The sequence below is a fragment of the Trichoplusia ni genome, chromosome 2 (genome assembly GCF_003590095.1).
Source record: "Trichoplusia ni isolate ovarian cell line Hi5 chromosome 2, tn1, whole genome shotgun sequence".
Lineage (NCBI taxonomy): Eukaryota > Metazoa > Arthropoda > Insecta > Lepidoptera > Noctuidae > Trichoplusia > Trichoplusia ni.
In genome coordinates this window covers 15,526,806-15,551,662 of record NC_039479.1, presented here as the reverse complement: position 1 = coordinate 15,551,662, position 24,857 = coordinate 15,526,806, and the positions used below count along the sequence as shown (strand labels likewise).

At 35.5% G+C, this 24,857-nt stretch overlaps 1 protein-coding gene across 1 annotated transcript; it reads right to left on the bottom strand.

Moving 5' to 3' along the window:
• LOC113501734 lies at positions 1–24,857 on the bottom strand. The gene is made up of 5 exons (XM_026882946.1): positions 24,842–24,857; positions 23,606–23,845; positions 4,114–4,251; positions 3,650–3,766; positions 1–409 (listed from the first exon to the last, which is right to left on the bottom strand). The coding sequence occupies exons 1-5, from the start codon at positions 24,855–24,857 to the stop codon at positions 231–233; spliced, it is 690 nt and encodes a 229-aa protein (XP_026738747.1). The 3' UTR covers positions 1–230.

Sequence of the window (24,857 nt, the reverse complement as noted above, 5' to 3'; positions counted from 1 at the left end):
AGTTAGACCCTCATACAGTCATCCTGACTACGGTAGCCATGCTGTGGAAACCTGTAGAAAATCACGCATTAAGCAGCCACGACATGTTCATCTAGTTGCCACATCTGATAGTGTCCTTGATGGCATTCTAGAAATTATTAAGTCTAGGGGTTTGAAATAAGACTTGAAACCTTCAATAATACCACATTAAAATCTCTCAATACAATATAATGACATTTTGATTATCGTGTTCAATTAACCAGTAAGCACTTACCTTCAGACAGATACAGGCGGTCCTGCTCAGCAGGTGGCTCGCAGGGACGATGGCGGAGCGTGACGTGCAGGCTCGGTCCTCGCGGCGGCACCTCGGGGGGCGCCGGCTCCGGTGGTGAGTCGCAGTCGCGCTCACTTGCTTGCCCGCCGTTGTTTGGTGGAGCTATACATACAAGCTCTTGTTATAATGCAGCATATGAAGTAAATGTAAAAGAAAATGAAAACAAACGACATATTGTTGGATTCCATATGTCAATTTCTGGAAAGCGTGGTGATCAATGCTCAATCCTTCGTTCTATACATTTTTTGGGTATGTATTTCAGAATAGTCCAAATATAGTTAAATACCTCGCCTCCTCAAAAAAGCTATACATTATTTTAAAATCCATTTAAGATCTCTGCTGCTGCAAATTTTTCTCGAGAATTCCTCAATATTTGTCCAGGTATACGTAAAAAATGTATAACCTCTATACTTTGACTCTGCGGATACCATGTGACAAGGTTGCTCTTAATATGTTAATGATAACGACATGCTGGAAGTGATACATTAACAACCCTGTCCCAGCGATCCTTCAGTATGAATTGACATTCACAAATATTCTCCCTATGGGTGTCGTAACGGGCTTACCGAGTAAATATTAGATGAGTACCGCCATGCACACGAATCAACACGTATATTTCTAAATTACTCGTCATTAAATCGCCTTTCTAAGTATATAATTTTAACACCCTTTTTTAATCTCTGCACAAAATGCAAAATACTTTCAATTTTAAATTATAAATTTCAATTTTAAATGAAAAACGCTATAAATTTGTTGACAAAAAATGTTGTGTAATTGGTATTAATGGGCTTTATGCATTATGTGAATGCTTTGTGCAATTAGAAAATATTAATTTTAATTCAGGTATGCTGTCGATTATAAGCTATTTTTGAAACCAGTCAACGTAACAAATGTTATCTTCAGTTTACATTCGACGAAAAAAAACCCCGATATTTTCAAACCAATCAACCATCAAGGCAATATTTAATAAGATTATGACTTCACAATGTGCGTCGCGCGAGGCTCGAACACAATTCGGATCTCATTGTCTACATGTACGTGCCAGTCACATGCGTCGGTATAACTATGCCAGGCATCCTTATCAAAGGCATGCACCCACCTCCGTACCACGCCATTATATGTAGTAAGTACACTACAGAATGCCTAGCTACAATAACTAAACGGAATCCGACGTTGTATGTGTACCCTCATTCCTTAGATTTCTCCAGCATTATATTAATAACTGTAGAGTTGTCGTTAGATTCCTTGAGCTTGAATATGTATTGCATTAGAAGAAGCAGAATTAGTAGATAAATTAATGATCATGATAACATACATGCCTATGCCTACTTTAAATGAAATTTTAGTGCTTGTGTTAAGGGAAACTTTTATTTAACCTGAAAATAATTGAAACTTTATTACAAAGATAATGGCTTTCAATTACGTGTTGAACTAAATTATAATGATAAGAAAATACTTTTATTCGTGCTGCAGGTTTTAGGGTCCGTACGTACCGAAAAGGTAAAAATTGAACCCCTATTATCAAAGCTCGTGCTTCGTATATTACCGCTTTCTATTCTACATCATGTATACAACTAACATTTAAATATTAAATAGGTATGTAGTTCGCCATATACCTTTATTTACTAAGTAGAGTTGTCTGATGGATTGAGAGATTAGTACTGCTGGCAACCAATCACTCCATAGTGCAATTTAATTAATAACATCATCATATTTACTATGCATCAACAATTAACTAGAATTGAACTCACGGTTGAATAGTATTGAATTAACTGAAGGATAAAATGTATATAGAGGTCAATTATACAAAGCGGTAAGCATATATTATTATATATTACTAGCTGACCCAGCAAACGTTGTTTTGACTAATAAATTATTTCACATTATATAAAAAAATGAATCGTTCAAAAATTAAAGCAAAAAAAAATTAAGGGTGAACAACCCTTTACACTTAGGGTTATGAAAAATAGATAGTAGCCGATTCTCAGACCCACTGAATACGCATATAAAATTTTGTAACAATCGGTAAAGCCGTTTCGGAGGACGGTAACTAACATCGTGACACGGGAATTTTATATATTAGGAGATGATAACACGCTTAAGATTTTTACTTTTACTAAAATTGATATGATCATTTTATTGCCAAAAATATCAAGTTAGTAGAAGTAATAATTGCAAGAAAAAAAAAACACACGCCTATTTTTAATGAACGAAATTTAATATTTTCGTAATATGAAATATAAAACGATTATTCGTTTGATCTCTGTGTAAATATTACAAACTTTGTAATTTTGCCTAGAACACGTAATATACAGCGATGTGCCCATTATATAATACAAAAATCATGGAATCTGGCTATAATGTACATATGTAGGTTTTATATCGCTAACATTGAATTAACATATAAATGTTAATTCAATTCGATGAAAATATTATAAATAGTTTCCTCTGAATATTTGTAAATATGTACATTCAAACTGAAACATTACCGATGTAATTCTAAATCAATTTTTAAAGCAATTTCGCTATAAGCACTTCTTTTTTCTTTTTCTTTGTAACCCTTGTGTCGCAGAGGGTTCCATATATTTCAAGACACATGCACTCCACCAGACTGAGCACAAGCATTCGTGGATCACACAAATGTTTGTCCTGTGAGGGGATCGAACCCACGACACATTGCGCTCATTAGTTTTGGCGTGATGACCTTAACCACTCGGCTATCCGTGCAGTCTTTAATTAATCACCAACACAACTCCATCAGCTGATAATGGTGTCGAAAGTTTAGCTCTCACTTCGTAGAGCGAACTCATCCCGTAATACAACAACAGTGATTGGGATAATCTATTTGGGTTCTTAAACAAATACTGCAGGCATATTGCTAGTCAAACAACTTGTTTAACTTTCGAAGGTTTCCTGCTCAAATTCCCTTCGGAATGGATGAAAGGTTCCGGAAATATTCAATGACTTATTGAATGTAGACTTGATTATATTTGAGCGTATTTCGACAAGGTTGTAAGCGTTATTAGCCAACTTTGAAGAGGAGGTTCGAAGTCATACTGTGTGTATGATGTATCATTTTAAATTGCCCGTAGTTTTTGAAACCTATAGCTAGTAGTTTTTGAAAAACTAAAGAACTACTAGCTAATGTTACAATTAAAAGAAAATTGAATTTAAAAAAACGTGGGAAAAAAGTGGCTCATTAAGTATTGCACAACGCAAGATCTTAATTTTAGAAAAAATATAATTGGTATAAATATTTATTTATAAAGTAATAACTTCTACATCAAAAAATCAATAAGAATTTCTTTTTTGATATTTTTTAAAGTATATTTTTATATTTACCGTTGTTAAGACAGATGCGTGCATTGCGAGCGTTGGTGTCGTGCGGGAAGTCGTCGGCGCGTCGACGACGTTGCAGAGTACCACCTGTCTCCGCACTGAAGATCTCCTCACCTAATTAAAACAATTAAATGTTAAACAGAACAAAGTCTATGTAATTAGATTATCCATTCAATGTCTATAGAGTATGAACCATCTGTTTGTCATCGTGTGTGTTAACTTAGTGTAATTGGCCCTAAAGGCAAATGTGTTAAGTTAAATATGTACCAACCTACAATATAGATGTACAAAAAAAATATAATAACCTGTTTATTATAACTTTTTTTAAAAGCTTGTCAAACACTACTAGAAATAAAAAAAAAGTTACAATAAATAGGAACAAAAAATGAATTTGTTACGAATAATATAATTTTAATTTATTAATTGAATTTGATGAATTTTACTTTATGGTCGGTCATTACCTTTAGAGTTCCTGTTTCTTCTGTAATATCTTCGGTTGGTGCTCTCATGAGGAAAGGGTGAGGACTGCCGCTGCGGACTGCTTGCGTAGCGCGGTAACTCCTCCCCGCCTTCCGAACCGTAAATACGGCGCTGCTCATCTGTAGCAACAAATTCCGATGATAAGACTCCAATATACTAATGAAAAAATCTAAACGGAGGTGAATCGGTTTTCAATAATGTCTTAAATGCTCAACGATCCGCACTTTATCTACAAAGTTCGAAAACTAAATAGAAGTGCACAAAACCACTTATTCCTTTAATAAAACAAAGTATTGAAATTCTCGGTGCGGACAAGATTAACACCACGTTTTTTACATGGAAAAGTTCGCAACTCCCAGCGTTCCCAGTTATGTTATGACTAAGTAATAATTTTCAACACTTTATACAAATAGGTCAGTATAAAAGTTAAGGCCGGAAAGTTTGGAATTTATGAGGCGGTTTGTTTGGGTAGGTAATTCTAAACAATAACAAACAAAATGTATACGCTGGTAGCGGGCGCGAGGCGGCCTGCGGCGGATCGAACCCGCGGAACTACTTCACCAAACAACGGCTTGCCACACAAAAAGAACACAGAGCCTACCTATACTATAGCCTAATTTGTCTAATATATTTATCTGTAACAGATATGTGTATATATGTTTTTTTTAGAACAAGGTTGGATCATAACTATATTTCGGTGACTATTTAGACAAACTCTTGGAAAGAAGTGACTTCCTTTCTGGTTTTAAGATATTCCTCTTCTTATCCCTTCGTTTGTAATAGGAATTATTTTAAATACTGCTAGAACGAGAGCTTCATATAGTCATACTTATAAAAAAATAGAAATAAGATTGCTTTACGCATTTAACTTCAAAGCAATTCAATATAATTCTACTCATAAATAATTATTAGAAATAACGAAAAACCTAATTGTTGATTCTAACAAAACATAACTGAGACAAAAGAAAAAACGCAAAGTAATAACGAATACACATTTTCCCGCCTCCACGTCGACAAGATGAACAAAACCGTGAATATTAAGTATTACTCATACGAACTTCAAAGGAAATTACTAAGCAAACTTGTAACTACATCGTGCCTATCTTGTTACGAATGAGTATAAAAGAAAGTTGTTGAGCGAAAGAAAATGAATTAAAAATACTCGTTCAGATTGGTAAGTTTCGCAATACTTTGGAAATTTGTTGGCAACGTTAACACAGCTCTCTGTAACGAAACGTGAATAAATTGAAAATAAGCAGAGCGACGCAGTCATTTGTAACTTTAGGGAAAGCATTTTAATATTTTTTGAAAGTCGACGATAAAAAGATGCAAAAAGTGGCGTAACGTGGACACGAAAATGTTATTACAAGGGACGGTGGGGCTCAAGGAAGTTGGTTAATCAGTATTGTCGGGTTCGTTTATAATGTGCGAACAGACCCTTAAACCCTGTATGTACACAAAAACAAATTGTTCCATTCTAAATTCTCAACTGAAATAATATTAAAGGGTTTGAATGTAGCGTTTAATGAAAGTTAAGTCGGCGGTCGGTGTGTAGCCAACGGCTGTATGGAACTAAACACCTTGTTTTAGTTTACTCAACGATTCTACAAACTCAATTAGCATTACAACCTCTGAAAGTCACTTTAGGCGAAATGGAATTATGTAGGAAATAACGCGGTTTGGGTGGATCGACCTTACGCGAATATTTTCCGGATAACATTTCCTATTCCTCTGTTTATATCGTTGGAATTTGGTACGGTTTATGATTATGATATATTCAAGTTCGTAAGGACAACAACCTTTAGGTAAACCGGGTTTATTGCACCTCTGACATTACGTTGACATGTAGTAGACAAATACGAGCTTCGGATTTTCATCCATCAGTAAATGTGTTTAGTGCTGATACCTATACATCATAAAGTATTGTAGTATAACAAAGTATTGATTTAGTAAAATATTTTATGGATCAGAAACGGTAATACTGACAATTTCTACTTTTTTTTATTTTGCCCACTTTATCCCACTGGGCAAAGGCCTCCTCCAAGTCATTCTCCGTTCTTAGCCACATGGAACCAACCCACGGGGTAAGCGTTTGAATAGACAACTATTTTATAAAATTCTAATTAAAAAAACCGTCACATTTTAATATTAAAACTTTAAAATAAATTGCCTTAAAATACTTGTTATGTCGATAAATGGCGATTATTTCATAATCCATTTAAATAATCAAAAGTTCGTCAATTAATGAATAAGTGGGATTCAACTATTCGTGCATCGTAATGACATACGCGTCTTAATTAATAAAGTCTTTGTGTAAATATTAACGTCATACAATGACGAAAATTCGTCGTATTTTTAATAAAACTTTCAACACAAAATTATATTTAATAATATTATTATTAGCAATTCATAATGTTATTGAAACTTGAAACGCTTTGCATGGGAATAAAATAACAAATAAATAATGTTTAATTTTCCCATTAATTTGTTCAATATTTACCTAATGAGAATAACAACTGAACAATATATCATAAGTGTTGAAACAGAGGGAACATATTTGTCGAACGCTGGACAATTTGTTAGAGTGGCTGTTTTACTTCAAATAAATACAACTTCAATCAATACTAGTTAACCGTGTTATGAATGGTTTAATATTTACAGTTTCGTAACCACATAATAAAATTTGTGTATTAAATTATAATAATTTTATTAAGTACAATCATTTTGTTGTTTTGAGTATCACTAACATAATAGATACAAATCGGAAGATTCCTGTCTTATTTTATTAAAAACCGAGTGTATTGAAAACAAGTGCGAATTGGATTTGCTATTCTGAGAGTACGCAGAAATTTATGACCGCACCAAGATAAAGGACAAATAGACAATACGCAGAAACTATAAAAATCAAATGAATACCACATATAATGCACGCATCAAAAAACTTATATAGTAACTTTTTGAATACCTATAAACTACCTACCAAATACTAAATCCTATATAAAGTAACAACTCATATAATATGTAGTATTATTTGGCAAACAAACACAACATTTTTGTACACTCAGAAACTGTAGGACATATTATTTACGTTCAACTGTCTTCCCGTTGTCTGAACGTATAAATATTTTACTATCAGACGCGCTACCTTTAATCTTTTATCGACCTTAATACTGTACTTAAGGTGGAAAATTGAATGGCAAGTTATCTGCTTCGGAGACGCGAGGCTTCCCTTTAGTAAACAACTCAAGATTGAATATGAAAATTTAATCGACTAATTTAATCGAAGAGAGATAACCATGTGGCCGTCGACGGCTGAGTTATTAAACGTCTCCGCGTAGGCTGGTATTCAGATTGTAAATATGAATTCCTGATAAAATATATTATGGCCGGTGGAACTCGAAAATATTACTGAGAAATCAATCTTTTTGATAAGCACTGTTTGCTAAAGTGATCTCGAAATAGATTTGTGATATCGTCATAGGTATTGGCAAAGAAAAAAACGAACATTTAATTTAATTCTAAAATATTTCGAGGTGGAAATTCATTTGCAAAGCGCCAAACTTTGACAAGTTTGGTTGCATTTTAATGCTGAGTGAAGGCAGTGGTTCAGAAGCACGCCGACCTCAAATTAGCATTTTTCAAAGTCGTGCCAGCCTGAAGGCTGGGCATTCTCACTCGTTAAGTTTTACCAACCATAAGTTTTATCTTTAACTGACGGTGAAAAGATGTTTTTTAAATATTTTCTTGGGCTTATTTGTGTATTTTTTTTTTGTTTCTGCGTTTGTCTAAGTTTAGTCTCTAATTTCATAATTATCAGTATCGTTTGTTTTCAAAATTAATTCATAATAATCGACGAATTGCTACAACTTCAAGGTACGAGAAGAGAGCACCGAAAGTACTGAGAGTACTTGCGGTGCTCTCTCTGCAATGTATATATGTATATCATGTTTAATGCAAGCATTGCTTTCTAAACAAACTTTTAAAAACATCTCGACGTTCTTTAACAATAATAAAAAGTTTTCGCATAATGCCAAGCAGTTGTAATAACATTAACAAACAGTAGTGGCCGTGAAGAAACTCGGGAGCACTGAAGCCTGACGTGAACTGCATAAATAAATGGAGATCCGCGACTATGAAATTCATATTTAAAAAATGTTAGCTGAGTAATAGTCTTCTTTGGGGAAAAATAATAGATTCCGTTACTCCGGCGATGAAAATGACCTGAATTAAATTTTCACATTCAATCGTCGCTGTTTGCCCCTGAGAGCGATCGCGGGCCGCCGCCGCAGCGCGCCCGCCCCCTCCCCTCCCCGCTACCGTCTGTTGTTTCTCATCATACCTACTTTTATTTTTCGGCAATATAATCGCAGACAGCATGGTATATTACGTATAAAAGAGTTATGTTTTACCCCCAGAGAAATATTTATACTATTTTATACGATAATACTTATTCTAACTTCAGTAGATAATTTAGTCGATATATCTATGTTTTTAAGCGGTGTTTCAAAAATAGCAAATGTAATAAAATAAATAATAAATGCATGTATGCAATAAAAACATAGATTAAGTTAAAGTGGGCAAATTTTAAAAATCGGTTTTCCTCACTCATATAACAAATCTAATAAGATTTCTCATTTTCAATTTAGTAGATAATATAACTTTGAAATTACTAGTGTCGAGACATCTTGGCTATAAAGTTTAGCTAGCAACAGTCTTTGATCGTCGTCTGCAGTCATGTAGAGTCAAAGCAGTAAAAAAACGTAAATTCGAGTAATAAACTTAAAGGGAATTAATATTTTAAAGTATACAGAGTCAATAACCAACTAGATCTTCAAGTAATTATTAATGTATCTCAACTACGTTTATTCAATCTGTATGGTTTATAATCACTTTAATTTCTCTTCAATTAAGTGAACTCCATTTCTATCTAGATATCAAGTTTTGGCAAGTTTATCAGCTTACATATCTATGGAATGTTGTCTAGATTATTTAACTTAGCTATTAAGTCGAGTCAGATAAAATATTAGATCGCAGTGAAACCACTTAGAGCTATTTCCCCAGGATTGCGTGATAGCAACACTTAATTTACAAGCTCCATTTAATTTGAACTATTTTGAGGCTCAGGCAGGAATTTAAATATCTGCAGATAAGGAGCGCACGCGAATTGTGCGCCGCACCGCCGCCGCGCCACCGCCGCGCGCCGACAACGCTCTGACTAAATTACGAGATTAACAAATTAATGCTTCACAAATTCCACATTTTTGTCAGAAAAATAAGCCGAACATACACAACTTAATTAACTCGTAAAATGTTATCTTTAACATAATTAAATATCAAGCCTTCTAACACGCCACAAACATCCAAACGCGATAATTTTGGTAAACATCTAACTATATAGAAACCATATAATTAAAATATATCTGACACCCTATTTCGCGAAATTGCGAACACAATATTGCCCGCTTATCTCAAATAACGATATAGTCCTCGTAAAATGTAAACACATATGTAATAACTGTACGCATGTGTGTGTTAAATGCGAATTCCAATTTAGAATATTGGAACTATATAGCAAGAAATCTGAATATAAAAAATAATAAAACAAATGCATCGCTAGGGGCGAAAAGTAGTTGGGAAAGTAAAATAAACAATGGTACTTAGTTTGTAATACTTTTTTTGAAATAGAACGTGGATATGAGGGCCGGGAGCAAAGTGCAGAGATTAGACACGGGGACCATCAATTACTCGTAATCCGGGGCACGTGCGAGCCGCTCATCGCATCGCAAACCTATGGGGATTATTGAAATTTTCTATACAAACGCAACGACGTTTCATGTATTTGTCCTCTATGTTAGGATTTGAATCCGAATGGAAATTAGATAACAAATTATGCAGGACGTTATTGGCAAAGCTTTATCCCTCAAAATGGTTCTGGCTTGATCCGATAAATAGCAAATTGATTGAAAATTACAAAAAGCAAATAGCATCATAGGCTAGGTACAATTATTAAAAAAAACATATTAGCAACGTTATCCATGAATGAGGGAAGATGTCTTGACAACTAGTCAAACACTTCCAAAGGTAAATTACATTAATAACAGTTTGGCCGGATCAAACAGAGCCGCCGTCGCAGCTATTTTCCGCAATTGTAGGCAGAAACTGGAAGTCCTGCATCAATCGTGACTTGTCCGCTTTCGTTTTAAGGTAGTGATACACTAGAGCGTTTTCCAGTAGCATGCAACCTGCCGAATGTTACAATTCGTCCGAATATCATATAAATCAAATCTTTATTGCATACCAAAATGTTACATAGGTGGTAAATTATAACTAGGTTCACAGCTCATTATGGACACTGTCGGGCACAGCAAAAGTAGGAGGGAGGAGGAAAATGTATTTATTAAGTAATTCGTCTGTATTTGACAAAACGCTCGCAATTACTGCACTGGCAGCCGAGTAGTTGAAGTCACCATGCCAAACTCATATAGCGCAACGTGTCACGGGTCCGACCACGGGTAAGACAAGTATTCGCGTGATCCGCGAATGCTTGTCCTGAGTCTGGACGTCTTTGTGCATGTAAATTGAATGTTTGTGAAAGCCCCCAGGACCCAAGGATTTAAGTCCATAACGCAGAAGTAGTTTAAGAAGAAATCCGTATATTTTTTTTGTTGAAGAGCCAAACCTAAATTATCGTGCAAACGCTGAGTGAAAGTGTGACGCTAGAACATTTCAGTGAGCGGCTCGTCATTCTGTTACATGTCACAAACAATCTAGTATATCAACACCAATAGAAAACTAAAACGCGGAAATTGTCAGTCGACAATTAGTTTCCCGGCCTATAGTAAAACGATGTATGGACATGTCGATTTCACACCCATTTTGCAAGTCCGAGCAGTTATCCGAGTAATCCTCCTGCAGATTGGATTGGCTATGATATTTGAGTTTCTATGTGCCTCAGTGCATCCGTCGTTGTGTGCCCCTTTGATATGTTCTGTAAATCCTATCCTTTGTGAGGCTATCCGACTAAAATAATGAATAGTCACTTCAATTTATGAAGCATTTATTAGTCCCTAAAAAAGGAATTACTGGATAGTACCTACTCAAATAAATATACGTTTTTTTTGGTATAGTGTCGCTTTAAATATCTCCTAATACCTACCTCCAATGATTCAGTCACCGCGAGTTGGTGATTTCAGATGCTAGTCTTTAAATTCCTGTATACCTGATGATGTTTTAATTATCCTTTTGTTAGTGGTATCTGAAAATAATTAAAAAAGTATCCATAACTTTACATTATCACTTGCCTGCTGGGTTCAAACCTTCACCTACACCAAGACCACGGCTGATACACCGCATGCTTAAAACTACACTTAAATTTAAAATTAAAATTTAATAAACCTATTCAGTTAAACTCTTCATATTAAAGCTTCAATATACAGGAACGTACATAATTCATTATCGTCTCGTTTGCCTAACTGGGTCAACAAAACTTCTTGTGAGCTGCACTATTACATGGTTGAGTTTTGCTCATACTTAAGTCTTGTTGTACTTAGTGTTAGCTGCGTACTTACTGTTCAAGCTACGAGAACTAATGTGTTAGGTTCAGAGGATGTAATATACTATGAATTTGCTATTAATAATATAACGAGGGATCTTCAGATACATTGAGAGATAATATTAAAAAGATGAAGTCTAGTAGAGACTACATTACTGCTTTGGAAATGTACTGGTATTAAATAAAATGCTGAGGTTGTTATCTATACCTGAAATTATGCAACTTATCGACAGTGTGTAGGTATAAGAAAAGTATAAAACTATTGTGAAATGAAACTGAGTCAAAACAGTTTTGTGGACTGATCGTATCTAGGAGAAAAACATTAAACAAAATAAGAAGTTCAGCTATTTTACAAAAAAAAAATCTGTTTTCACTCCCAATTATTTAAAAAAATATGAACAAATATGACTAAAAAATAATATCTAATAACAGGCGGTCATTTCTACGTCATAAATTTTAATAAGTATTTTAAGTTTTATAAACAGAAATCATTCACATAAATAACATGAAATGAGTAATAATAAAATATTTAGAATCACAAATCCGACCCGCCTGTCCGCCAAGCAATCTAGTAAAATATTCAATCAACCTCGTTGGTAACTAAACAGAATAACCAATTAGATAGCTTCTCGCCGCCTAATATTCATTACTTACACCAACGATATTATACAAATTCCTACAAATCTACGTTATTGTCGGATTGTTTTGTACGTCACAGTTATTTAAATTATTCGTGTTACCAGATAAACTCAATATCTGCGATGTAACTGTGTTAGCTTTCAAAAACGTTCAGTTTATGTGTGAAACTTGAACCTCATTTTCAATAACATCTTCATCTAAATACTCAATATTACTATACTGTATAACACATTATGAGCTTGAGATAATCCTTCGTTAATAAAATCATATGGACTTCTTCTTTTGAGATGGTTGACGTACATACCTTGTGTCTGAATTCTGCCAACAGATAACCGGCGTGCTTGACATATAAACCTTACTTACCTCAAACGCGTCTCGACAATACTGAATTAATCTACTTTAAATATTTACTTTAAAAAACAAGGAGTGAAATCCTACTCCAATACGTCAATATACCTCCTTGGCATGTAACAGAATACCACGTATGTAATTATATATCACATATGATAATGGCATAACACATGCTATAAATCCTCAGTACGCATGTAACTAAGACTATTGTTACGAAAACACTAATTAGCATCAATACGCATTCGGTTGTCTTGTTTGATTGTATGTACGCATCACTGGTTTAAGGATGTGTTTATACACACGTATATTTAGGTACACAGACGTCGAGACGGTATCGATGTGTATTCGCCCTTACACTGTATTGCAGCAATCGTCTAAAGTTTTACGTTGCAAATCTTCGCTCCCCTACAGTCTGCGACATCCGACATCCATAAATGTATGTAAAATAATCGTTTTTTGGAATCGAATAACTTCCTAAGGGCACGGATTATTGAAATATCGTGAATAAAAGTATATTTTATTATTGCTATGAAAGAAAATGTACTAACGTGCAGAATTGGTTACAGTTGTTTCGGATTACAAACTAAACTACATGTATCTTTATATTTTTCTGCATGATATTAATATTATCTTTATATGATAAAGACTTATGTAAAAATGTTTGTGTAAAAAGATTTTTACGTTAATTTAATTTGACATTTTCCAGTCGACCTCTATAATCTCTTAAGACTGACATAGATTACGTAGTATCATGTCGCGATGCTTGCTCTGAAAGCTAAGCCGTCACGAGGTACGTGTATAACAAGTCATGTTCCAAATTGATTGCATTCCATGTATTTGTTTCTTTTCTAGTAGCTTTAATGTTGTAACCACACCACATATTAGGACATTATTGTTTCCTTACCCTACTTTGCGATATTCACTCGGAAAAATAAATTTACCAGTATTATAATGAATTATCTTTTTTGCAAATAAAACAGAATACAATGTTAATGACCCGTTAAAGTTACTTACCTGTTCCCGCCAAGCTTGCGGTTTCATAGAGTCAACTACGAGTTTTCTGGTAAAGAGGGTAAATGAGCTTGTCTATGGCGGCCTCTCGTGACCTGCCGACGAACAAAACGACAAAGAGAAGTACGGCAACATTTACAGAGAAAATGGCCGTGGGGCAGTCAGGCCGACCCTCCACCCTTTGTTTCCTTAGAGCACCGGCCGCGCCGCCGCCGTCAACTTGCCGAACCTTCCGACGAAATATGTACATTGCGATTTGTGGCCTTTGTCCTAACATATTAATGTGAATTCCAAAACATATTTATTAACTTTTGGTGGGCCACAACGTATTTAAGTTTGCAACGTAAATTCCGACATTAACTTTGTTGTTTATGTTTAGCATACGTTAAGGGAGCATATTTAGTGATTCATACATGTATAACATGCAATTTAATAAAAGTTGTGAAAGAATGCTTATTTTTTGTTAGCGGGAGCATCGCATCCGTTGTCTGTGGGGGAAGTGAAGCCAGGCTGAGGCGCAACGGGCGAGACGCACACCGCAGGAATTTCTAAATCTTCATAAGATAATGGATCGCTCCGAGAAAGAAAAGGACCTCTCCGGCTTGGAACTTTGTTGAATTCCTGACTCGTAATTAATAAAATTACTTTTTGGGAGCTTTCCTCGACTTCAAAGAATTTTAGCATAAAAGAAAAAGTTAAGTAGATGAATTATTTTTGAATGATAAAGGGAATAATTTTGGATATTTATACACTTAGAAGCTGAGTTATTCTGAAGATTTTTATCGTCGTTTTGAATATCATAGACAAACAAGCCGTAATACTGGGTTTAAGAGAAAATTGCTTCCAACCAATTCTTCTATTGGATTCTATAATTAAATGTCAATCATGTCGTAAAATCATGTAACGGGGTCAACAAAACTATACAATTGTAGCTATTGTCTAGTTCCCCAGATATATTAAACATATCAAATGTTCTTGAAGAAAGCTTTAAGATGGTTGGCTCTCAAGGGTAAATTGCATTTAGCGTGGACTATCAAAAAAGTATTTACCCTGCAATTGAACTCTACGAGATTTATAGGATTTCTCTCGACGCATATTCTCGAGAGCTCTCTTCTTTTAATTTCTTATTCTTCGTGTATTTACCTTGAGTCTTCCAACTGTACAAATATTAGTCTCCACTAAAAACTATACCACTAGTATTAAAATACTCGACATTGAAAGCATTTTCAACTCAAATTACAATAACAATAATTCTCGGAACAGTATTCGATAAAGATGAATTTATTGAAAATTATCTGGCTAACACAATTACGAAGTATTCCAAGGGTCTTTAAAGTATGAACATTTAGTTGTAGTCCACTCAAGTGGGATGAAACTGTTAATTTGTATTGAATTTCCCTCTGTTGTATTAACGGGCGGTCGAAGTTATCTATCAGTGAAGCGTAGTGGCGATAAGAGCCCGCATGATAGTCGGCGGGTTGCGCGACAAACGCAGCGGTCGCATCGTGTCGCGCGCACCGCTCGCGTCGCACCAATCGTACCGATCGTAGTGCAGCGACTGCTAGTTTAATTTGTGAAGCCACATAAATCCCTGTTTGATGAGGGTTGCGAGCTTTCATTAGATACGGACCCAATGCTCCTCGGCAATCGCAGTTGATGATAGCGTGGCATTGTCTCTTGTTGGGACTTCGTGGCTCATGTATTTATGTCATTACCTTTGTAAGTAGACGCATTATGTGGATACTCCGTTGCTGATAAGAACAATAGATGTATTAGGTTACTACATGTTTTTAACCGTTAATACCAAATGACTTTTAATGATTCGTTGGTATTTTTATTTTTAAGAAGCAGTTTAACAATAGCCAACACTATATTATAAGCCAGAATTAAAAATAAGTTCAGTATCTACATATGGTGTATAAAACACGTTTCACGTTAAATAACACGTAACACGCCTTGTTAACGTAACCACAAAGCCATCTTTATCGTTTATATCCCATGTTCAACAAATAACAACTTTGGTAACTCATCATTATGTGACACATCAAAAAGGCTTTTAAAGTAATCAATCAATTGGTTAGGTTTATTCACTATGTTTACGTTTAGGTTCCGTTCATACGACGAGTCAATGTGCTGTGCCACCCCGTGTACAAAGCCACCTGTCACGATGAGAACATTTATCACAATTCTACCGAATTTCCTCTAAGCTAACGTACAAAGATATCGGCTACAACGTAACAGTGGCCGGATCGCGTTATCAACAATTGTTATGTAAATATACGGATTAAATGTATCAGCTTAACATATGTGTCAAAGCCATTCATAGTAACAGCTTCACAACCGATTTTTTTTAACAATCGCAAAAGCGAAATAGCTCTATAAGCCAGAAACCAAAAACAAAACCATTTATAAGTCAGACTACTTCATGATTACATCTTTGAGTGGCCATTCCGTCCAACTCATAGAATTTCAACGTTGTTATTGTCTTGCTCACACTTGACTGGCGTGCAGCTAAACACAAAGGACGTACACAGGCTTAATTGAATAAACCTAACTGCTTGTGATTCAGGGAAGGTAATATCAGGTGCCTCCCTCGCTTTTGAAAAACAATAACCGTGGAACATTGCGCGGAAACCTTTATACAAAAGAGAGTCGCTCAATGAAGTTGCACGCCGAAGAATTTCCATGCAATAACGGGGCATAGCCTCGGCGAGGATTCTTGTGGAACGCGGCCGGAGATATTGCGTACTTACTGGGCTTGCCTCTAATAACACCGCCGATACCGTTTGTGTAAGGAGAAAAATACGAAATGAAATGGAAACTACCAGACGCCTTATGGTTTCCAATCTCGACTAACATTACATGAAGGTACGAGAGCTATTTCGCATTTTAATATTCTATGTCGATCGAGGATAAATCGTAAAAGTTTCGTGAAAGGCAATCGGGATTCCGAGAAAGTAAGAAACTGAATACTAGTTGTGTTTTGTAGTTTAATGAAAACCTTTTTATTGGAAATACGAAATTGACGATACTTTATGGTTCTTACTTCCCGTATTTCGTGTAAAAGGCTTCGGCATGAAATAATATCTATTGGTGCTATTGAAAAGCGATTTATTTACAAACTTTATGTAACATAGCATAATATTCTATTAAAACATATTTAATTGTATTTTCAACGACACGCGCAGTTTTCTCTTAGCCCTGGTGAGAACTGCCAGTAAAAACCTCCTAAGTATCCTATTACGACTGCCGACTTGTACTTGTTACCTATGTATGTGTTGGTAAAGTATTCACACTTAACGAACCAGGAGCCGGTGTCTGAAGTTGGTCGTGACTACCTGCGCCTTCGTCCTTGACAGCTCCTTAAGACTCCTCAACTTAGCGACTCTTTCTACTTACTTAATTTTTATTCAGACAACCTTACTTTGTTTCACTGTGTCTAATGCCGACAAAGTGGATACCAAAACGCGAAAATTATTTTAATTTGACTTAAATGATATTTAAATCAAAGTTAAAGCATAAACATTTAAAAAGCCTGAGTACGAAACACGAAATCGTTATTGTTTTTTGTAACAAGTTGTGACCAAAAACGCCACACAAATACTGCTCTTTTATTCGGCAACCGTATCTGGGGAGAGCAATTAACCCATCACGAACAGGAACGGTAGACGGACACATCGATTACCAAATTCTGAAAACGTATTTATGATCCGACGTAGCGGTGCATTAAAGCTCTGCAAATGCTATCACGCGGCGAGACTAATCACATTAGTGGCCATCGCAAAGGTAATGCTCGTAACAACCTAAAAAGCCGCCATTTGCATGTCAGAGTGAACCCAGGAACGGACTCACACTGCAACGTAAATTATTCACTCTCATATGAATCTCATATTGGAGATGGGTACTAAACTTTGTATCTACTACGCTAGTTATAAATAAAAGATTTCGAACGAACAAAACATACTTGAAATTCACGTTGAACGGGCTTTGGGAAAAAGTTTAAGGTAATAGAAATATTGAACTGTTTTTGTTTCGGGGAAGTGGTGGAAAATGGGGAATAAAATAACGTGGATGAATTGTCTGGGAAAAGTACGGTTTTTTCTTTAAACTATATTATTCAGATTACATTCGCGCAGGAATAAAATTCTTATCGTAGGAAACGTTTATATAAACAAAAAAATATATGATATATCATGCTATACTATGACAATGCTAAATGAAAAGTATGGTTTTATTTTCCTCCTCACTGTACCAGGTTTAATTCGTACTTAATGAGGGTAAAGGAGCAATCGCATGGTCTCAATGCATTTTTATGACTGAGTGCACAACCAGATTCGCGTACGATTCAGTACGTCACTGCTGTGAGTGCGCGCCTTTATTACTCATTTCCCGATTTCCCAATTTCAATAAATGAGTTTCGTTAATGTTCGAATAATAGGAGTTGATTAAATTATGGAACAAAATCGTCTCAAAATAAGGAGATGATTCGTTTTGTAAAAGATTAATTTTAACATGAATAATTGGAACTTGTTGTTTGTGATCGGTATTTTAATATTATTTTTAGCCCCAGAAAATAACTCAAGGGGTGTTACTAAAAAGGTCAGTGAATATAAATAGGTAGCTTAAGGTAGAACCTATTGCTTACCGATACTTCACTACCTGATAAAAACACACAAACCTTCGCTTACATTATCTACAATAAAAGATATATATTGTTGACCTTTCCTATTTTTACCTCTAAATTATATGTTATTTTACCCGTTCTTACCAAATTGTAAACATACACATAACTATAATATCGATTCAACTATGTCAATATGCGCTAAATATACATCGTATTTAACGACGAACTCAAATTATCTCCGAAGCTTTAAATAGATTGGACCGTTTATACAACATGATCGAAAACGTTGTATATATGTAGTACGTTTAGCCTTCCATTAAACTTATTATTAACGGGGTTGTCTATTGACCAATGTTCAATAAGACCAAAATATAATAAATACATAAATCACTCTTGCATTTTGCTAAAACATACAAAAATAGAAGTTTATGATCATTCAAAAAAATAGAGTTAGAAGTTGTACTATACCCATATAAATCAACAAACGCAATAGTATACGCATTAATATAAATAACTGTAACTTCGATATATATTTTTGGCATACAATATACAAAACGGGACAACGATACAAAACAAAACACTCGATACACTAGATGTCGCTAAGGCTTCTCACTAGCAACATTAATCGACGCCGACATACAAACATGGCGAAATACATTCCCCGTTAAATGTTAACAAGCATGTTCATGGGTGCTTCGAACCTGACGCTCTATCAACATACCGGCAATTGTCGAAACTAATATGCAGCATGCGGGCGCACTCGCCGTTATATGGCATCATCCAATTAAGTGCATATTTACACCCCGTATGAGCACTGAACATTATTACCTACGCGCAGTTTACACGGAGTGTTGGTGCCTTTATGCTGTTGTACTTAGCAGCCGCGCCTCGATTCAAAGATATGTGCTAATATTTAGAAACGCGTTAGCAGCTGTTTTAGGTAATTAGCTCAATGTGTTATGCTGCTATGTTTTGACCATGACTGTTTGTTGTTTGTCTAGCGTGTAATATGTATGAACGTCAGTGTTCTATGAAACACAAAGCGACGACTGCTTAGTGACAATAAGATGAACATTTCTGTTTGGAAGATTATAAAGATTAAAAAAAAAAATTGCATCAATTCATAATTGATGCAATTTTTTTTCAAAGCGGAAAAAAGCTTGTACTACGAGGACAAGACAAATGATAAACATACTGACATATCTCTAATAACATACAAAATCATAGTTAAAATAAACCCAGCTACAAATTCTTAACATGACACAAAAATAAAAATACACACAAAATAATAATATAAATTTATATCATGTATATATTTTTCACACTGAATCCTTTTAAAAGCATCTAGTTAACAGAATGAACCCTACATAATAGGTTATTACCTAAAATTTAATCAACATTTACATAATATCTTGGCAGTCCACTAATATAATACAGTGGTTGACATATGCAGTTGTCATTGCGATGCTAATTACATTCACAACGCACTACCCACTAACCAAATCCGAAGTGATTATGACATATTCGGTCTAAATGTATCGTCAGCAACGAAATCAGTTACTAAGGGCCAGTATTTTTCCATAACACGTGGGAATAGGTATTAATTTAATTTAATTTTATGAGATTTCAAGCCTTTTTTATAAGCATAACCGTCCCAATTCGAACGTCTACAGTTGTTTTGAAAATCATATTTTGTTATCGACTTCTTTTGCTGACGGTACTCTATAGCTATAATGATGACGTCCCATTACGTCAAATTAGGTTAGATGATACATTACAATATTACAATAGTATTGGCTTAACTATGTAAAACCACCGCATTGGGTGATTCGTGACGTAATGATGATCGACCACAATATATAATGATTGTGATCAAATAGAGTTGATGTAGCGAATACATTATTAAATACCGGGCATAAAAATATATTATTAAAGGCAATCTGACTAGTGATTCCGCGAATTTATGTAAATAAGTTATTAAAAAAAAGTCTCTTATAATAAAAAAAGTAAAGAACCTACCGATGAATTTCTAGATAAAATTGTAAAAGCAGATGGCACATTATAAATCTAATATAAATACACCACATATTTCAATATCTAATACACTCTATTCAGCATACATCAAATAATTTCATAAGGCGACTTTTCATATCGCAATAAAATTCAAAAAATATTTAACGTATCCAGTCTGAAATCTCCAAACGCATTATTTTTCCAATAAATCGCTTGTCATCGGGAATTTAATAAAATCTTATATTGAATAATGGTTGCCCACTTGATGCTTTGAAGGCTGTTTATTGAATGGGCCGTACCTACTGGGCTCCCATTCGGTATGTTGTTCATAAGTTCACACCCTGTGAAATGTATGAAGGACTAACCGAATAAGAGAATAACTCAAATAGAAATGAAGATAAAATTAAATTAAACAGCAACAATTTTTTTGGACCTTAGGTTGTTCGACGTTTTAAATTACGACTTATTTGTAGCTAATTAACTTGTCTACTCCACATTTTTGTCTATATCTGACAAAAAAATCGACGAAAACAAAAAACAAAAACATAAAAAGACTCTCGTAACGTTGTATTCCTGTCCGAAATAAGGATCTAATCTCTCTACTTTCAAACGAAACCATAACTTCGCAGAATAAATGAGAAGCTTACGCATTTAAACACGATATTACTAAAAACTCCTTGTAGTACAAACAGTTGATAAAGATCTGCATTTGAGGGAGACATTAAAGGATTCGTCTAAATAAGCCAAGACAGGTCAAAAAGATAACGCTATCGTTGTCTCTACACGAAGTAAGGTAAAGTAAACTAAAAGGCAATATCTGAGCCGCAATAACATGAACCTTTATGATATTCCTTTATGATAATGTTGTACAACGAACCTTAGAATAGCACCAAGGCATCAAAAACAACCAACCTTACTCCTTCCACATAAGATTGCTTTTCAAGGCCGAAGTTACGTGCTACGCTGTTGACTGTACGTTGTGCTAGGTAAATGTATTCGTGCATGCCGCGGAAATATGAAACTGCTCTAAACTAGCACAAGATTTAGTATTGGCGGTACACTGTACCTGTGTACTGAGCTTCCAACTTGTTTCATGTGCTAGCTCAGAACTAGCGGTACTAGATTACCTACCCTTTACTAACATGACTTGACTTCCGTATTACATTGATGCTAATAAGTAGCTTGTTTGGCTACTGATTAGATTTTGAACGGTGGTTATAATTATTAACTTATTATAGTGTTATGCGTAAAACAAACAGATTGACTCATACACGTTGACTATACATATATAGAGTCGAACAAAAATGTACGTGTGTCGACCGGTTTGATCGTCATGAAATTATTCATGGCAAAATTATAGTAGATGAATTGTTGTTTGAATTATCATTGAATCTTAATAATCGTGAACGATTGGAAACGAAATCGTTTGGATCCCAACTGGTCAAGAAAAGCAGTAATGAAATTGTTACACGTGCCCAATTTTATTTGAACGACGATTTAAGACCTATTTATGAAGAATGATATTTTGTATGTAAAACATATTCACACTAATTGTTACATAACATTCAAATCAATACAAAGCTTGGACCAACGACTAGCATTTATTCTCATCGGGACGACACACGAATTTTCGTCATAAGCCCGATCTAAACCTTAATCGACGTACGCCCATTTAAAAAACGCCCCTATTGTATTCACAGTAAGGTTCTATTCGTAGTTACACGTGTGAATCGTTTCACAGGGGTTATTATCATGACTGAAGCTTTGTTAATCCATTCTATTCTGTAGCAATCGATATGTAGAGTTCGTGCGTAACATTATAAAATCGGATTTAAAGTGAAAAATATTCATGCAGCCATTATGAGCTTAGCCTTAGCCTACTAAAGTATTAGGACTTTAGTTATAAATTGTGTATCTTTAAATGACGAGTTATGGATATCTTTGTATAAAAGTTCTTATTTTGTAAGAGTTAGATCCGCGCTAAATGTTGTCTTTAAAATGAACTGAATGAAAAGAAAAAAGAGCTAGTAGCACCACGATATCACATTTGTTTGTAAAGCCAACCTTTTAGAGCCAAAATCTAATACCTGTATACTCTACGACACCAATGACAAGAGTCGTTGCTATTTGCTACGACGCCTACGAATGCACGCTACACTACGCACGTGCTACGACATATTCGTAGCTACGCTGAGTAAACGGGCAAACATAAAGAAAAAAATCCATATTACATTTTTGAGGTTCTTAATTTAGTCATTTGTATTGATTTAAGCAAGTATATTTTGTTACTTATCATATATTAGTCGTATTTACTAAAATATTTCATGAAAAAATAACGAAAGCTTTCTATTTATTCTATAAAGTGCTTATTATTCATGAGTATGCTCATTTGCAATACCGACTAGTAGAATCCAGATCGTCGTGGATACAAAGCGCTCATCACAAAACCGCAGACTAAAAATATTTCAATGGCAAACTCGGAACTCCGCTGTGCATCTGTATGACTTCATTAAATCCTTAGTTTGCGTCACAGACGGACGAAGCAGAGGCTGCGTCGGGTTTACGTGTAAAGTTTTCCTCATAAGCTCACCGCAGGGCGCTCCCCTATCAATTGCCGTGATCCCGTGTCCCCGCGCCTCCTGCCTGCCCCCCCCCCCTCCCGTCGCGCTCCGCACTCTGCCCCTCCGAGCCCCACTAATGATCCCACTTGTTAGGGCTCAGCACGGACCTTCGACCGTGTCACTTGGTGAATAACAAATTCCTAGCTGATCCCACTTCGCCATAGCCACTACAGCTCACAAACGTAGGTCATATTAAGTGTGGGCGAGCCTTGATTTTCATATTTTTGTTTCATACCAAAGTTAAAACAGCGCTGTTTGAGCTCGTGTTGTTGTTTGTTTTGCTGTCCCAAAACTTAGGTCAGAATAAATTAAATAAGGTTATTCCATAAATAGCCAAAAACATTACAATAACAATATGCAGATTACTACGTTATGTTACATAATTAATTTAACTTTGCTGATTTGTTCTATCATGTATGTTAATGATAATTTGGTAACTAATGGTTAAGTAGTATAACAGGCTACCTTTATATTAACGGCATGCAATGCCTAATTCAACTCATTTAATGTTCAAAATCTCCTTATGAAGATACAACCCTAAAATTCGTTATTATCATGTAAAATGTAAAAAATAACACAGTCTGGCACATAAATTCCATTTTTAATCTCACACATACTCGACTGACATTCAATATCGGAGATTAATTACATGCAAAACTTACTGTCGAACTGTTGCGTGGCCTGAGCGAGGAGCGAGGCGAACACTCGGTCCGCGAGGGGTGGGGGCTGGGGGGGGCGGTCGTCGTCGCTGCTGCTGTAGCGGTCGCCGCCCCACTCGAGCGAGCGCTGGCGCCGCACGCCGCCCGGGCCCGGCGCGCCCGCCAGCCCGCCGGACAGCCCGCTCAGGGACCCAGCCTTAGCCCGCCGACCTGGCCGCTCCATCCTCGACGATTTTAACACATCTTGTCACCACATCTGAAGACAAAACAAAATAATATATAAAATAACGCTGTCATATAACTAGGACAAAACTCTATTAAAATTGAAAGCCATAATATGTGCTGCAATTTAAGACATCACAAAAGTTTTATAACGCTCTCGGCACACAAATCATACAATCACTAAAACACACACACAAAACCTCAATCACTGACAGGATTTTTTTTCGTAGCAATGTATACAAACACATTGTAGGTACAAATAAAACATAAGCCTTAAAGCCTCAAAAAACAAAACAGAGTCAACGTTTTTCACAAATGATTTACGTTGCTTTTGTTACAAACTCGTTAATATCAACCTTTTTTAATTATCGAAGGTGAAAAAGTGTAACAACAAAGCAAATAATTTCCACCCTAACAATGAAAAACGATTTACAAAAAGTTGTGAACTTTTAGTTCGAGATCTACAACTGGCCGCCAAACCATAAGCCCTCGCTCAAATAAAAGAAATCGACGCGATATTTTATCAAAGCAGTTACAACCTCGTGAACGGAAAAGAACAACTGTAATAAAGAGCCTACAAGTCGTTTGGTTAGCGGCCCAACATAAATAGGAAGTTTGCGCGAGAGGGCGTGCGTGTTGGACGCCTAATCCAGTGGATTGCGCCGCGGTGTCGCTCGCGCTCCGCTCGTTCCAACATCATTTCTCGTATTGACTTAATTTGTACAAGCTTCAGTTCCGCTTTGTACTTCATCGACAATTTAAAATACAATTCCATCTGAGAGTTAAACTAGGAGTGTTTACATCACGTTCAATTACATAACAAGATTGATATTTAAAGGTAAATACGATAAACCACCCTTAATGTAAATTATTGGTGGGTAAATAGGGGTTAAATTGGTATAACGTCAAGAGAATGATTTATTTTGTATTGTTCCTTATCATACGTTTTACAATTACATTACTTAAAATTAACTTGTGTCTGAAGCGTATAAATAAATGATACGTGAGGTAACTGACGTATCTTATTAATCAT